Raw genomic sequence first — 15,324 nt, 5'->3', positions numbered from 1 at the left:
GTAATACGGCGTTATTTAATGAAAAACGTCGTTTAACGCAGATAATACGTGGTTATTTAACGAAAAGCGTTGTTTAACGCAAGAAATACGTCGTTATATAACGAAAAACGTTTATAATACGTCGTTATTTAACGAAAAACGTCGTTTATCGAAAATAATACGTCGTTATATAACGAAAAACGTATGTAATACGTCGTTATTTAACGAAAAACGTATGTAGTACGTCGTTATTTAACGAAAAACGTCGTTTAACGCAAGTAATACGTCGTTATGTAATGAGAAACGTATGTAATACGTCGTTATTTAACGAAAAACGTATGTAGTACGTCGTTATTTAATGAAAAACGTCGTTTAACGCAAGTAATACGTCGTTATGTAATGAGAAACGTATGTAATACGTCGTTATTTAACGAAAAACGTTGTTTAACGCAAGAAATATGTCGTTATGTAACGAAAAACATATGTAAACGTCGTGGGTGTGTGTGTTTATGTGTGTCTGTGCGCGCGCGCACGTGCTTCCTTTCATGCATGTATTTTGATATATTTCAAACTTTTTTTGTTAATAACTTTTTAATGATGAGTGATCAACGGCTAAAATTTTTTTTATATTATTCAGGGTCATGACCTTGACAACATATGTCAAGGTCAAGGTCTGAGGTGCTCCTCTAAAAGTAAATAATTACCGATATTTCCTCCAGAATCCAACCTTGTAATCAAAAAAATTAAAGCACACTCTCACACACATAAAACGTTTCAGAAAATATTAAAAATAAAGGAATGATCAATTTATAAATAAATTGGTTTATTACAAAGTTGTACATGGATACAAGGTATCGTATTTCTTATTATAAAAAGGACCGATCGTCCCGTCCGTTGCACAATATTCCGGCCAAAATTAAAAAAAAAAAAAACGTTTCCGGCCAATGAGAACCGACGAGATTATCGTCGACGATATAATAATAATATATCCCTATAAATATACACAATATATAATTAATTATACACAATAATCGGAATTATTTTATACATATATCTGTAATGTAATAATTATATATATATATATATATATATATATATATATATATATATATATATAAAGGCATACTAATAATAATATAACATATATAATATTAAATTGATTTAAAAAATTCATTCGTTTTAATTTATTATTTTTGTTATTAATATTCCTCATTCATTATTAATTTTATCAAAACTGTAAAAAACGAATGAATTTCTCTGATCAACATAATATATAAATATATTAATTTTACGGCAGTCGTTAGTTTTGTCGTCATTAAAATTTCGTAATATATTTGCACAAACGATCGATTAATGGAATAATCTCGCCCTTATACACACGCATATAATATGTATGTGTGTATGTTTACATACACAACACACACACACACACACACACACACATATTTCAGCGTAAAAAATATTATCTAAATATATTGGTCAGTCTCACAATCATTATTCGAAATGTTTATGCAAAATTTTATCTTCAATCTTTGCTTATCTCTTACAAAAGCTTTTGGAGTTTTGAAATGTTGATCTAAAGTTGACAGATACATTTAAAAGAATTATAAATATAAAATTATCTTTTTATATAACATTAAATTTTAATATAAAACTTCAAAATCTTTGAAATGCTTATAAGAACATGAAATATAAATTATATAATAATGCATTTGCAGACATATCAATACTTAGACCCTCTTTACATTTTTTATCAATTAAATTGTAATACACGAAAACACGCGTTTATTATAGCGAATATTTTATTATTATACTGCAATATGTAATTTCACAAATATTTATAAAAAATGCATATACATATATATATATATATATATATATATATATATATATATATATATTGTATAAAATTATGTGTACACAGTCCGATCATCTGTCTATTATTAGAATAATTATAATTTATATATATGCATATGTATGTATATATATATATATATATATATATATATATAAATTTTCAATACATCCAGTTTATATTATATAATAAATTATAATTATTTTAATGTAAGTATATGTATATACATATATATGTGTATGTATTTTTTAATCAACAAATTTTGATTAAAAATAATACAAAATATATAATACAATCGGAATCTTATAATCAACCTAATCAAATTGAATTAAAGATTTTTTTTTGCAATGATAAACACCATTATCGCGTGTTCTCGTGAATTAATTAGTAATTATATAAAATTATTTTATAATATTAAAATATATTTAGTATATTAAAATTATCTTATATAAATAAAATTATTTATTTATATAAAAGTATTTAGAAACTGAATGTTTACCATCTTGATACCAATAATTTGTTGATGAAATAACATGAATTTACATAAAATCACGAACAATATGTTGACAATATCGATATTAATAGATCTACTGATATAGAGTTGATATATGATATTCGCACTTATCATGAATAAGAAAAATAACTTTTTAGAATCATGAAAACAAAAAAGAAAATTTATAATTTAAATATTTTTGTTACAAACTTATTTCTTACAATAAGTTTAAAATTTAAGTAATTGTTTAATCATAAAATCACATTATTGATTTTTTAAAAATACTTTAACCATATAATTTCATTTACACTGTAAAATTACATATATGTAAAAAATAATTTTACAGTTTTACAATATTTTTTATAATTACAGAAATTTTGTAATACGATTTTAAAAGAGCGTTCTTTATTTAAATAACTTTGTTGATCTTTCGCTCCACAATTGTCTTCACCATATTTGTATATAATTTTTACGTTATTGTATTTTTATATCATGTATATATTTTATATATTATTTTTAATTTTTTATTAAATTATTAATTTAATAAAAATTATTAAATTAATTAAAAATTAATTGATCTATTAAGTAAATCTTTGTATTCTATATACTTTAATGTGTGTATGTACACATATCTTCGTATCTTTCTCATCAATAAAACTTCAATTTTAATTTTACCTCCACTATTCTAAAATTCAAATATTTTTTTTAACACTTGAATACTTTTCTATTATTACATTGATACGCCATTTATAACGCCATATTTGCAATTATTTTGCCATTTTTTCTTCAATTTAATATCATTGATAAAATTATTATTAATATAATATTAGCTAATTAATATTAATCAATTAATATATCAAATATTAGTATATATTAATATTTATTAATATTAATTTATTGATATTAATTAATTAATATCAATTTAATAGTCTTAATATTATATTAATTGATTACTTAATAATACAAAAATACAAATAATTTTCACGATATATTGATAGCATTGTCATCTGTTATTTTTCTGCGTTTTTTGCTTTCTGATATTAAAAACAATAATCTGCTATAGAAATTATGAAGCAAACTTTACACTGATCCGTAAAAAAATATATATATGTGTGTGTGTATTCAATACATAAATGAATTTACGTAGAAAAGGAATATTAAACTTAGTTGCGAGTCGACTTATCACACACAAATAAATAAATAAAACTATATATAATCCAGACGGAATCATAGCATTCTTTGCTAAGCTTCTTTTAATTTTATAAAACATTAAATGCTAAATTTAATTTAAATGTAAATTTAGATTTAAATATTTTTTTTTAACAAAAATATTAGAAGTTAAATTTACAATTCAAATATAAACTTATATTTAAGTTTATGAACTATATGTGATTCAGTCTCGATCATCACAAATATTAACTACGATAAATCATAATAGGGAAACGATATAATAATTATCAGTATTATATATTTCACAGTAAAGAAATAATAAGAGATCATACAAGAAATGTACAATTATGATCTATCACGGGAAAATGTGATCAATTGGCGTTATCCTTTGATAGATCAATTTTTTCGATGTTTGATTATGAAAAAACTGTTATCACTTCCTGGTTATTATACAATTGTCGATAAATTTTCGTAAATACGATGGGCAATTTAAACGAGCTTTTCCCCCGATTTTCCAAATGATGCTTCGCGATTCAATAGCGACAAAAATTCAAGATCTAGAACTTTACATTTCAGGAAACTTTGTGATATATAAATAATTATACATAATTGCCGATAATTATATATAATTTTTAATTAAATTTTAATTCGTTTTAATTTAGATTTAGTTAATTTATATAATATTAATTTTAATATATTTAATTTTATCAAATTTTTAATTTATTTTGATAATATAATTTTAATTTAATTTTATGTAAAACAAGTTTATATTTTCTGGTTTTTTTTGTTTTTGTTTCACTTTTTTTTAATCATAGTAAAACGTTGTCGAATCTTAATAATTTTGATTATTACAACTTTGGAAATTTTACAAATAGCTCTAGTCTCAATTCTTTTCTTGAACAAGATAAAAAAATAATGACTCGCTTAGCACTGGACGGGATCGATAATATCTATTGCACATTTTATTTTTATAGTAGATCAGATCCAATCTTTAATCCCAGAGTCATTTTATTTAGCCTTTTTTACAAATATGTAATGATTGATAGATCTGTGGTTCTTTATATCCAAAATGTGAAAATATATTTTACCTTTCGAATATTTAGATATTTTATCATCGCAATATGTATCACATTTTTAAAAAAATAATTAAACATGATAAAAATCTTAATAAATTTTGAAAAATTAGCACTAGTTTAATTCAACCAGGTTTTTGACTCAATCGATAATCAATTCTAAGTTTAATTAATTCTCGATACATCATAGATCCTCGGCTTCATAAATACATATAAATTCTGGTTTCATCGAATCTGTTTAAATATTAAGTTGATTGTTTAAAATTTTCTTATGTTATATTCTTAAACTGAATAAAATAAACAAACACAAACTTTTTCATCAACTTAATATATCAAACAGAGAGAGAGATTCCAATAATTTTCATTTATTGCAATAGACACATTATTTTAAATTATTCTTGCATATCATCAAATAGTTAATTTTCTTTTCTTTTTGTGCGTGTAATTAGAACGAAACAATCTGAAAACAACCCCATGATCACAGTTGCGACTTGTTCTCAGCAGGTACTTGGCTTGTACATTTTTTAGCCCGTTTTTTTTCTCACGTTTAGCGTTAAATATAAAGAAAATAGTCAGAAATTATTAAAACTGTTTCCTATTTTTATTTAAATCACTTTGATTTTTCCGACTATTTCCTTTTGCTCCAATAATGATTTTTATACTTATTTTATACTTATCATCATCTATAGATTTATACTTATCATCATCTATATATTTAGTGATCGGCCTGGAATTCTTTTTTCATATTTTCGTTAAGGAAAATTGGATAATAAATTGATGAAAGATCTATAGATGATAAAAAGCAATCTGGAAAACCTTCTATAAAATCAGAATTGAACAAACTTTTTGCTAAACGTGTAATCAGAATGTGCCCATCTCTTCTTTATTAACTAGGAACTAACAGTTTTTACTTCTTTACTCCTTTTTTTCTCCCATTTTGTGTCTCTCTCTTCTCTCTCTATAGAAATATCTCTAAGTATCATATTCTCTAAAATTACCTATCAAAAATTTGCTGGTCCAGTTTGCCAATCTGATTGCCACTTTCAATTTTTCTATCTGGATCTATATCTTTTCTTCTTCGTCATTTTTTTTTCTCTACTAATACTGTCTAAATACAGACTAAAAACAGACTTTGTCAGTCCCCCTGCTATATAAATGTTGTCTTTATTTATTGCTATCGACTTGGGTCATCAATGTAACTGCTATTTATTAATTTACGTCATGGAACATCGCGTGACACGGAAATAAATGCAAAAACTTTTTTTCTTATTTTCGCTTTTTTGGACTCGGGCGAGAATAGATTGGCAGCTTGGAGCTTGTACAGGTTGTCCCAAAACAACTATCAAATATCCTTCTAAAAAATCAACTCTATGATAGTTAATTATCAGATAATTTTATCTGGATAAAAAATATTGAAATTCCAAAATTTGTGCTCTACATATATTTGTAATTAAATCTTAAATTAAGTTATGTCATATGAAAAATTTTGTTATCACATTAAAAAATTTTCAAATAATTTATAAGTTATATAACTTATAAAGATTCTGTAATGTTTTTTTACCTCATAATAAGAAATCATTTTCATAATCTCATCTCGATTATATGTAAAACTAAAAAGATCTAATTTTATAGAAGAATCTTAAAAATCTTTAAAAATTCAAAAAATTTTTAAAGAAAGAATTTCTTATAAGTATCCATAGAGTTGAAATTGTATTTAAAGAGCTGAAAATTTTAAAATTCGTTTTCGACATTTTTAATGCAATAGTTTTAAGTTAGAATTTCATAGATAAATATTAGTTTCATTATCTTTTATCAGGATTGTTGGCTTTGGTTGTTTTAGCACACCTTGTGTACATCTTTAAGCAGTGGCACTTGAGTGTAGAAAGGCGAGAGCGTAAACCACCAGTTCAAACCACTATTCGGTGTAAGAAATCTGAGTATTTCTTACTTTACAATATCATCACAGTATTTTGATGTTTATATTGCTATATCTTAAGACTTAAAGATTATCGGCTCGAAAAATGGCGGTTTACGTCAGTCCATTGCTAGAATTAATTTATTATTCTTAACACGATAAATTGCATCCAAATGGTATTTAAACCTTCAAAATGAGGATCAAAACCCTTTCAGAGCCATTTTGCTGCCCGGAAATGCACTTACTTAACTTAAGCTTAAATCTATCATATACAGGGAGATCCATACATACTATAACAAATTAATGACATCTCAAGATATGTTATTTCTAAAAAGATGTTTTAAGTAAAAAATTTTTAAATTTGAAAAAACCAGAAAGTTTAATAGTTAAGACACTTTTCTCATAAATGACACTATTTTCAAGCATTAAATATTGACTTTTATTATTATTCAGTGTTCTTTTACTGTATATTCTTCTTTAATATTTAAGAATTACAAAATATTCTTTTAAAATCTTAGAAACATTATTTTATTTCATTAAAATAAAAAAAATATAATCTTTTACTTTTTTATATAAAATATTAGTTTATATAAATTATTTTTATATGAATAAGAAAGCAAGTTTTTGCTTTATTTATTCAGCATTTTTGAATTAATAATGCTTAATAATAATAAGAAAAAATAATTTAAATGCTGAATAAGATCAAAAATCTTACTTATATCTCATAAAGTTAAAATTCGAATATTCTTTTATTTATTGAATATTCCTTTATTTGAATATTTTTCCCACAGGAAAAAATCGTCTTTAAATTGAAATTCAAAGATTAGTTGAAGACTTTTTTAATCTGAAATAACCCTTCTCCATCCCCCCATCCTCCTCCCCAAAAAAAGAAAAATAAATATTGCAAGTGTCGAATGTCAAAAATTAGTCTTATCTCAGAATTAAAAATTAAATTTTTATGCTATAAAGAAAAAATTCTTTCCAAATTAAAAATCTTTCAAATTATGATAATCTTCCAAATTGATATTTCAGTTAAAGCTTGTGATTAAAAAATTACTGAATGATTTGTATGGATACCTCTTGTATATGTATATATATGTACATATTTATGCGTATTTTTTCATAAGTAAAGGAATAAATTAACCTTCTACAAAGGGCCGACATTAATTGGAGACCGACTGGAGTGATTGATTACCAACATTGATAGTTTGCAAGGATTTACAATCCGATAATTGTTCAAGTTCTATGGACCTTACTGGTTCTTCCATTTCCATATCTTCCTTGATGTGAACATTCTTCGCCATCTTGCTCTCATACTGATTGGAGGATTCATCATATCCGGAATCAGACGACGAATCACTGAATATCTTGGTACTTTGTTTGGAATTAGTTTCCGTATTTGATGATAATGTAGATTCGACGCTATGAGCAGGACTAACAGATGCCGAACTATGAATGGGACTGACAGATACCAAGGAAGCAGTAAGTTGCCGTCCGGCAAAGCAGCTTATACAAGGTTTAAGGAAGGAAGGATACATTATAACCTCGCCATTAGCACCTCTGAAAATGCTGCCGCAACAAATTACCTCTCTAGAAAAAAAAAAAAAGAAAAAATATCTATAATAGATACATTAAAACCTCACCATTGGCATCTTTAAAAATACTGCCACAACAAATCATTAAAAATGTTTAAAAACTGCAAATGTATAAAAATACATATTTATAGTACAAAAATATTTTTAGCATTTTTAAAACTCTTTGTTGTTATAATAATTTATAAAAATTGATTAAATAATTTTTAAATGTTACCTTTTATAATATGATAAATCGATGAAATTAACATTGTCTTTTTCAATATCTTCATCTTTAGAAGTGAGACTCAGTTGTTTTTCATTAGCATTAATATCGTCGTTGTCTGAAGCACTTTCCGATCTTCTCGAAGTTTTGCTATCCGTTAATCTATAATCTTCTGCAATAATGAAAAGGACATTTATATATATATCATCCTTTTACTGTATTTTATTGGGATAAGAAGCTTAGTATTTTATCACTGCATATTACATATTAAGTTGATAAAAAATTTAATATACTTTTTTCTATATTCTATATATATTTTCTTAATGTTTACTGGATTAATTAATTTTAATTAAAAAGATTATAAACCGTATTTAGAACTATCATATAAATATTAAAATATTTATATATAGAATTTTTTATATTAATGTATAAATAAAATATACATGAACAAAATCAAGTTTATAATTAAAATTTTATAACTAACCAGTCAAATCGTCGCTCATCGCCGGACTTTGTTCTCGATCTGCTTCTGTTTTCATGAAAATGTGTTTTTTTTTGACAAGCTTGTCAGGTTTATCTTTAAGCTTCCTTTTATTTTTTGCTTTGAATTTCATCAACGACTTAATACCAGGACCGGCACGCGCATCCACAACCTGTACAAACAAATTTTCTTCCTTAAGAAAAGTGATTTTAAAATTACAAGATAAAAAATGTATAACATTAGTGTGCAACATAACTTTAGAAAAATTAATGCAAATTATGTGCATATCCTTTCTTATCATTATGTGTTACCAAAAATGTTTTTGATCAACTATGATATATTTATTTTGATCAAGTATGATATATTTATTGAAAAAATAATATATTGTAACATATGTAATCTGAAATTACTTTAATATTGATAGTATAATAATTTATTGATTATAGGATATAGGATATTGATTATAAGAAAAAAGATATTAACATGTTTCCAGTTACGATTACTTCCTGGAGGTAGCTTCTTGAATCTCTTAACTAGAAGCACACACGCATTACATATTTCACCGTTACGCCTCTCCTCAAGTTGAAAACATGGCATAAAGTCGTCCTCATACTTTTTACTGTCTGTAAATCTCGAACTGTAACAAGATTTATAAGAATTTATAAAATATATGTCATGATACTAACTTTAAATAAATAACACTTACATTACAAATTATATAATATAAATAATATTAATTTAATAATATACTAAAATAAATATCAGTAATTAATGTACATATAATTCAACAGCAATTTATTACAATTTGCTATCATTATCATTTAATATACAGACATAACTATTTTAATATACAAACACACAGATATAACTTTAGCAAAGTTTCTCTACCTGCTAGATTTGGCTTTACAAATGCAGCAGCCTGTACTAGATCGGTACACCTTTGGTTTGTGAAAACTGAACATCCTGTCCGTTATATGAATCACTATCGATTCTGTAATTTAAACAATATACACATAAATATATTAGAAAATATATTTAAAATAACATAAACAATTAAATTTTATTTCAACAAAATTTCCAAACATTTTTACTAACTTTATCATATTAAAAGTTAAAATATATATTATTTATAAAAATGCAATTTGTTGCTTCAATTTTGTTCACGCAATACAAATATCCTAAAAATTAAAAAATATCACAATAAAAAATTGTTAGAAGTAAAAATATACATATAAAAAGTAACGATAAAAATTAAAAAAAAAAAAAGAAAAAAAATTTGAATGTAAAATAATTTTTAAGAATATATTTGTAAATTTCATATGGTGTGCATATATATATAAATATATATATAAATTTTACATAATACAAAAATAAATGTTTAATTGTACAATATGTTAAATTAGATTGATATTTGAAGTTAGACATGCCTTAAGTTCACGAAGTAACGAAAATGTAGAATTGCCCAAAAAATATGATCGTAGTAATAAACACGAAATTAAGTCTGTGTAAGAATTATTATGATAATCATTAATTTCATTGAGCACATTTACAATTAACTTCATGTTTCGTCAAAGAAACACAAACAATTGAGATCCGAATTTCCCGAAATTGATGGGAGAAGCACTGCCACAATGTTGACGTAAAATATGTTGCCGAAATGTATTAAAAGTAATGCCGGACACGGTCACGTGTTCTCCTTACTCCAAAATAATGATTATATTTGTCCCTTTCGAGCCACAGTAACACACTTCTCTTCACCTCTTTAATTGTTCTTTTAATTGTTTCAAAATTAATACTAATTATGTCAGAACTTTTGTCAAATATGGAGGACACTTTTGCAAAGTATAAAAATGACGCCGTTTTAATCTGATTATTTATTCTTCCAAAATGGAGATATATGTGTCCTCTTGAGATATAAGCAGCACTCCTTCACGTTTTTAATATTCTATAACTTATTTTTGTTAGAATTAATTCGTTAATATCAAAAACAAAAATGTCGTTGGCAATGTTCTTTTTAGATTAGAAATAACGCCGATTCTCCACTCAGCCACTTGTTCTTCCAAAATGGAAGAGAGAAAATCTGTCGTCTCTTGCTGCTTTGATAAAGCAGCCCTTATCCACTTTTTTAACACTCGCCTCTTCTTTTCAGCTTATTTAAGATGGCAACAATCAGGGAGACTTATATTTAATATATAATCAATAATATTTTTAGATAAACAGGCGCTTGTTTACAACGATACTGATATACTTGACAATCGTGACATTCGTGACGCTCATAGACGTGACGTGCAAGAAGCGTGGCTATGCTAGGCGCGCGGCGCGCACCGGGTAGCGTCACCAAGCGATGTGCGCATGCTCATCTTTCGTTCCCTCTCCGTCCATCATATTTGTGCAAACTCTCCCCTCTCCCGTTCTCTATCTTTCTCATTTTGTAGTCTTTGACCATATAATTGTAAGCGCTGTATTTTGCGCGTTACCTTCCCCTCTTGACCAAGAATCTTGTCTTGGGGGGAGGGGGGCGTCTCGATTTCCCCTCGATCGAATCCACATTATTCGTAACTCGTATCTCGGTTAAACTTCACTCAAAATTCTCTCTTGTTCTCTTCACTCGCTCCTTCTCTCTTCATTCCTATCGTTTATCATTTTGTGCGCATCAAACTTTATTCTTTATTCATACAAGCCATGACTTAAAGTTCCTTCAATTTGACAGGACAAAGTTATCTTATCTGTTAAACTTTACTCTGCGCAGTTTCCACAGCGTGAAGTTTGATCATCGATCTGAAAGGACAAAACAGTTTTACCTGCTCGCGTATTTGTAAATATTGATTTATTATAATGTAATCTCATTCTCTTATTGTTAGATTCGATTAATATTTATAAATATTTCATTCAAAAATCCACATTTATTGATATTGACGTTTCGTCGGCTATCACTTTTCTATTCTTTTCAAGCTAATATACTTTCGATATCGTTGTGTAAAAAAAAGTACGAGTGATCGAAAGTTGTGTGACGCGCAGAAATGTCCGTTTTATCGCATTTAGCAATTCATACAAAATAATATGAACATTCTCATTCGTTTATATCGTACATATATTATCACCAAGCAGTTTACCGAGCTCTCACGAGATCTTGTTTACCGAATTTTAAAAGCGGGTCAGCAACGTCACGATCAAACGATCAGCCAATAGGCAAAGAGGCCGGGCGAAGGGTGTGATCGAATTCGTAATCTCGATTGGCCGACAGTGAGAGATCGAGAGAGATGTAGATATACACGCTCAACAAACTCGTTCTCCTTCGGAATCGCTCTCGACTATGTGCACACGTGCACTCGTTCACGTATCCATCATTCGCTAACGAAACACTTTCGAATGACAAGGTTAGAGTACCGACAAGTACACCCGCAAATGGAAGATTTGCTTCCATCCATTATTGTTTTAAATCTGGAACACGTAAAAAATCCTTGAGATTTTGTTCTTTACTTATTCTTTCCCCCGATGTAAGATCTAATGAAATTTCAGAATTTCAGGATGTCAAGAATATCCAAAGTTTATAAAAATGTACTAATACATATCATTCTCGATATATGATATTTCTAGCTTTTTCTCTCAAAATTATTTTCAGACTCCAAAATAGACCATCACTGTAGACCATCACCATCATTGAAAAGAATAGCCGACGCGTTTGTCCATACAAATATTATTTTTATACAGATTCTTTTGATTTTATCATCTGATTTAATCCGATTTAGGAATAAAAAAATGCACGATATTTGGGAGCTTTGTTTATCGCGAACTGTGCTAATGTATTTTCGATCGTTAATCGAAGTTGACCGATCTTTCGAAGGCCACCGTTGATAGCGGTGCAACATACGATTGCATGTATCTCATTGTGAGATAAGACGCTATGTGGTACGAAATTGTTAATTGATAGCTAATAATTAATTATTTATTTACACGCGTGCGAATCTTTATTTTTATTTCTCGCGAGATCTATATTTAATGTTACACATATATAATTACATTATGTATATCTTTATATTTTTAGAATTATATATTAATTTATTAAAACTTTATAATTTAGCTTATAATTATTTTTATATTACTAATATTACTAATATTTCGAATCGATTTTGTAAGCTTTGCGAATTTCAGCTTTCGTTAAAAAAATTTTGTTGGAAGAAAATATGGATAGGGATATTAAAAAAAAGCGTTATTTTGAGAACGTGCCGCACCTCACATAATAATCCGCACATTGCACTCTGTTTTGTACTTTGTGCTATTTTTAGCTCATCCTTGTTTTGTCGACACGGCATCGCTGTTTTCTACATCGCGTACTTCATTTCTTTTTTCTCTCCCTCGCTTGCTTTTACAGATTTTCATATCAATAATTATACGGCATTTTTTTAATTCGAGAAATTGGAAAAAAAATAGAAGGAAGTGAGAGTGATACTGTATCTGTTCCAAAGGAAACAGATATCTATAAAAAAAATAATCTCATTGTCAATGAATTATAAAACAAACATTTTTTCGCGTTCTGATATATTCTGATGCTTATTAAAGTTATTATAGATAAACAAACAAATAAAAATCTATAACATGTCTATATAACGGAACTATACGTTATCTTGATTAAAAATTAAGGTAAATCTGGAAATATATAATATTAATATAATTTTTAATATCTCTAATAAAATTAATAATTATATTTTTGATCAATGTTTCCTACCAAGATTGACACACATCTTTTTCCCTCACACTGTGTCTCTACATATATCATTAATTCTTTAAAATTAATTTCTTCAATAACCGACAGAGATTAGACCTGTTTTGGAAAGAAATTAATGTTCAATGTGCTGCGATTGCGCATGCGCATACGAGAAAAAAAAGTTAATGCGCTTTCCCCTCATTGCACGCAGTTGACGATGCACGACAACGAAAGGGAGTCGAAAGGGGTCGCGCGAAAGGACGTGTACGAGCGTGGCCGCGACATGGCGCGTGGCAGACGCCATCGTGATATCCCTCCCTCCCTCCCTCCCTCCCTCCCTCCCTCCCTCCCTCCCTCCCTCCTCTCCTCCTTCCTTCCTTCCTTCCTTCCTTCCTTCCTTCCTTTCTTCCTCATCTATATACTAAATAATCAACAAGATGTTGACAAACTGACAGAATACATCAACATCGCGCAAATATTAATTACTGCTCGATTCTTTCAGATCATTTATCTTAGATTAGAATTTTTTTTTTTTAAGTTAAACTCATATGAAAAGGGGGAGATTGTATTATCTTTAAATACAGACTGCCCGACAAACATAAAGCAATGCTAAACTGCAATAATAATAAAATTCTTCGGAAAACATATGTTAGCAATAGAAATTTCTACGCGTATATAAAAAAAATAAATCTCAAAAGTCGTATTGTTAAAAACTAAATAAAAACTTTAACATTTTAAACTTAAATTCTTAACTGTTAATGTTAAACCGCTAGAATAAACCGTGTGGCTAGAGATAGATCGGCAGATAGGTTAGAATTAGGGGTTAGGTTAGGTTAGATTACGGTTGACAATCCATGAGATGAGAAGTCTGTTCTTTTTAGTTGTACTACAAGTATTGCACTATCCATTAAATAGCAAATGTATTAAATGTAAATATGTACAACTCTTGAGCATCGTTTCTTTCCGAAATATCAAAGAGGAGACCACAGGAAATTTGTAGAAAAATAGAAAACACGATTGAAACGCGAACTAATCTGAGATCACTGTGACCCGAGCCAACCGTATGACAACGGCGGCGGCATGCGCCATGACAGATGATGACCTGCGACGCTTACGCGCGGTACATATGACACAACCGTAACACATAATGCATAATTTGTATGTACAAGTATGAGAAATCGCGCGCGTGTCCGCATGAAACGCACGTACATTCAAGTAACCACGAGGACGATGACGCCATGCGTAAAAATCTATAAAGCTGTTCGCGCGAATCCGCGAGAGAAAAACCCGCGCCATAACCATAAGAGACAAGACGGGAGAGATCACGTTTGCGACTAATTTTTCCTTGACAGAAAAGAAGTTGCGCGCGACATCGACATCGGTGTCATCGTCGCGCGACCCAGCGATGATACTACGATGACGCGATCGCGGGAAATCGCGATGCGACAGGACGGTAGTCGCCGAACATATTTGCCAGTCGCGCGGCTATTATCGACATGTGACACTCTTGCGCTTGGCGACAATTTTTCGCGACGCATTACCACGGCCGCGCTTACGCCGCGATCCCGCGGTCTTTTTCTTAATAAAGCGGCACTTACGGAATAATAAGCACTTACCTCAAGACTCGTGAGATAGGTGACGGCGGCCGGATACTTTTGAGACGAGCCTGTTTTGCGCACGCTCTTCGCGCTGTGCACGTATGCAGTGTTGCCAGACACATTCCGGACGTGAGAGGATCTGTGGAGAATTACGCTAGGGAATAATGCATGTTCCTCACTCGATGGCCAATCGGTTTTCGGAGAGAAGAGCTTGGTTCCGTGAATTTTTGCGCATGTGAGATGATTTATCAACTTATC

At 28.6% G+C, this 15,324-nt stretch overlaps 1 protein-coding gene across 6 annotated transcripts; it reads right to left on the bottom strand.

Annotated features, from left to right (window-relative positions):
* Positions 1–7,233: 7,233 nt before the first annotated feature.
* On the bottom strand, positions 7,234–15,256 carry LOC126849341 (SIN3-HDAC complex-associated factor). Of its 6 annotated transcripts, none has more exons than XM_050591073.1 (7): positions 15,085–15,256; positions 10,191–11,541; positions 9,652–9,754; positions 9,247–9,400; positions 8,767–8,935; positions 8,295–8,454; positions 7,235–8,075 (listed from the first exon to the last, which is right to left on the bottom strand). In XM_050591073.1, the coding sequence occupies exons 3-7, from the start codon at positions 9,723–9,725 to the stop codon at positions 7,649–7,651; spliced, it is 984 nt and encodes a 327-aa protein (XP_050447030.1). In that variant the 5' UTR covers positions 9,726–9,754; positions 10,191–11,541; positions 15,085–15,256; the 3' UTR covers positions 7,235–7,648. The 6 variants fall into 6 exon arrangements, with proteins under 6 accessions (XP_050447028.1, XP_050447030.1, XP_050447031.1 ...); XM_050591074.1 differs by lacking the exon at positions 15,085–15,256 and adding an exon at positions 12,996–13,221; XM_050591075.1 differs by lacking the exon at positions 15,085–15,256 and adding an exon at positions 11,902–12,355.
* Between the last annotated feature and the right edge of the window lie 68 nt (positions 15,257–15,324).

Source organism: Cataglyphis hispanica, chromosome 4 (assembly GCF_021464435.1).
Source record: "Cataglyphis hispanica isolate Lineage 1 chromosome 4, ULB_Chis1_1.0, whole genome shotgun sequence".
Lineage (NCBI taxonomy): Eukaryota > Metazoa > Arthropoda > Insecta > Hymenoptera > Formicidae > Cataglyphis > Cataglyphis hispanica.
Note: the sequence above shows the minus strand (reverse complement) of the source record. Positions and strands in the feature narration are given on the sequence as shown.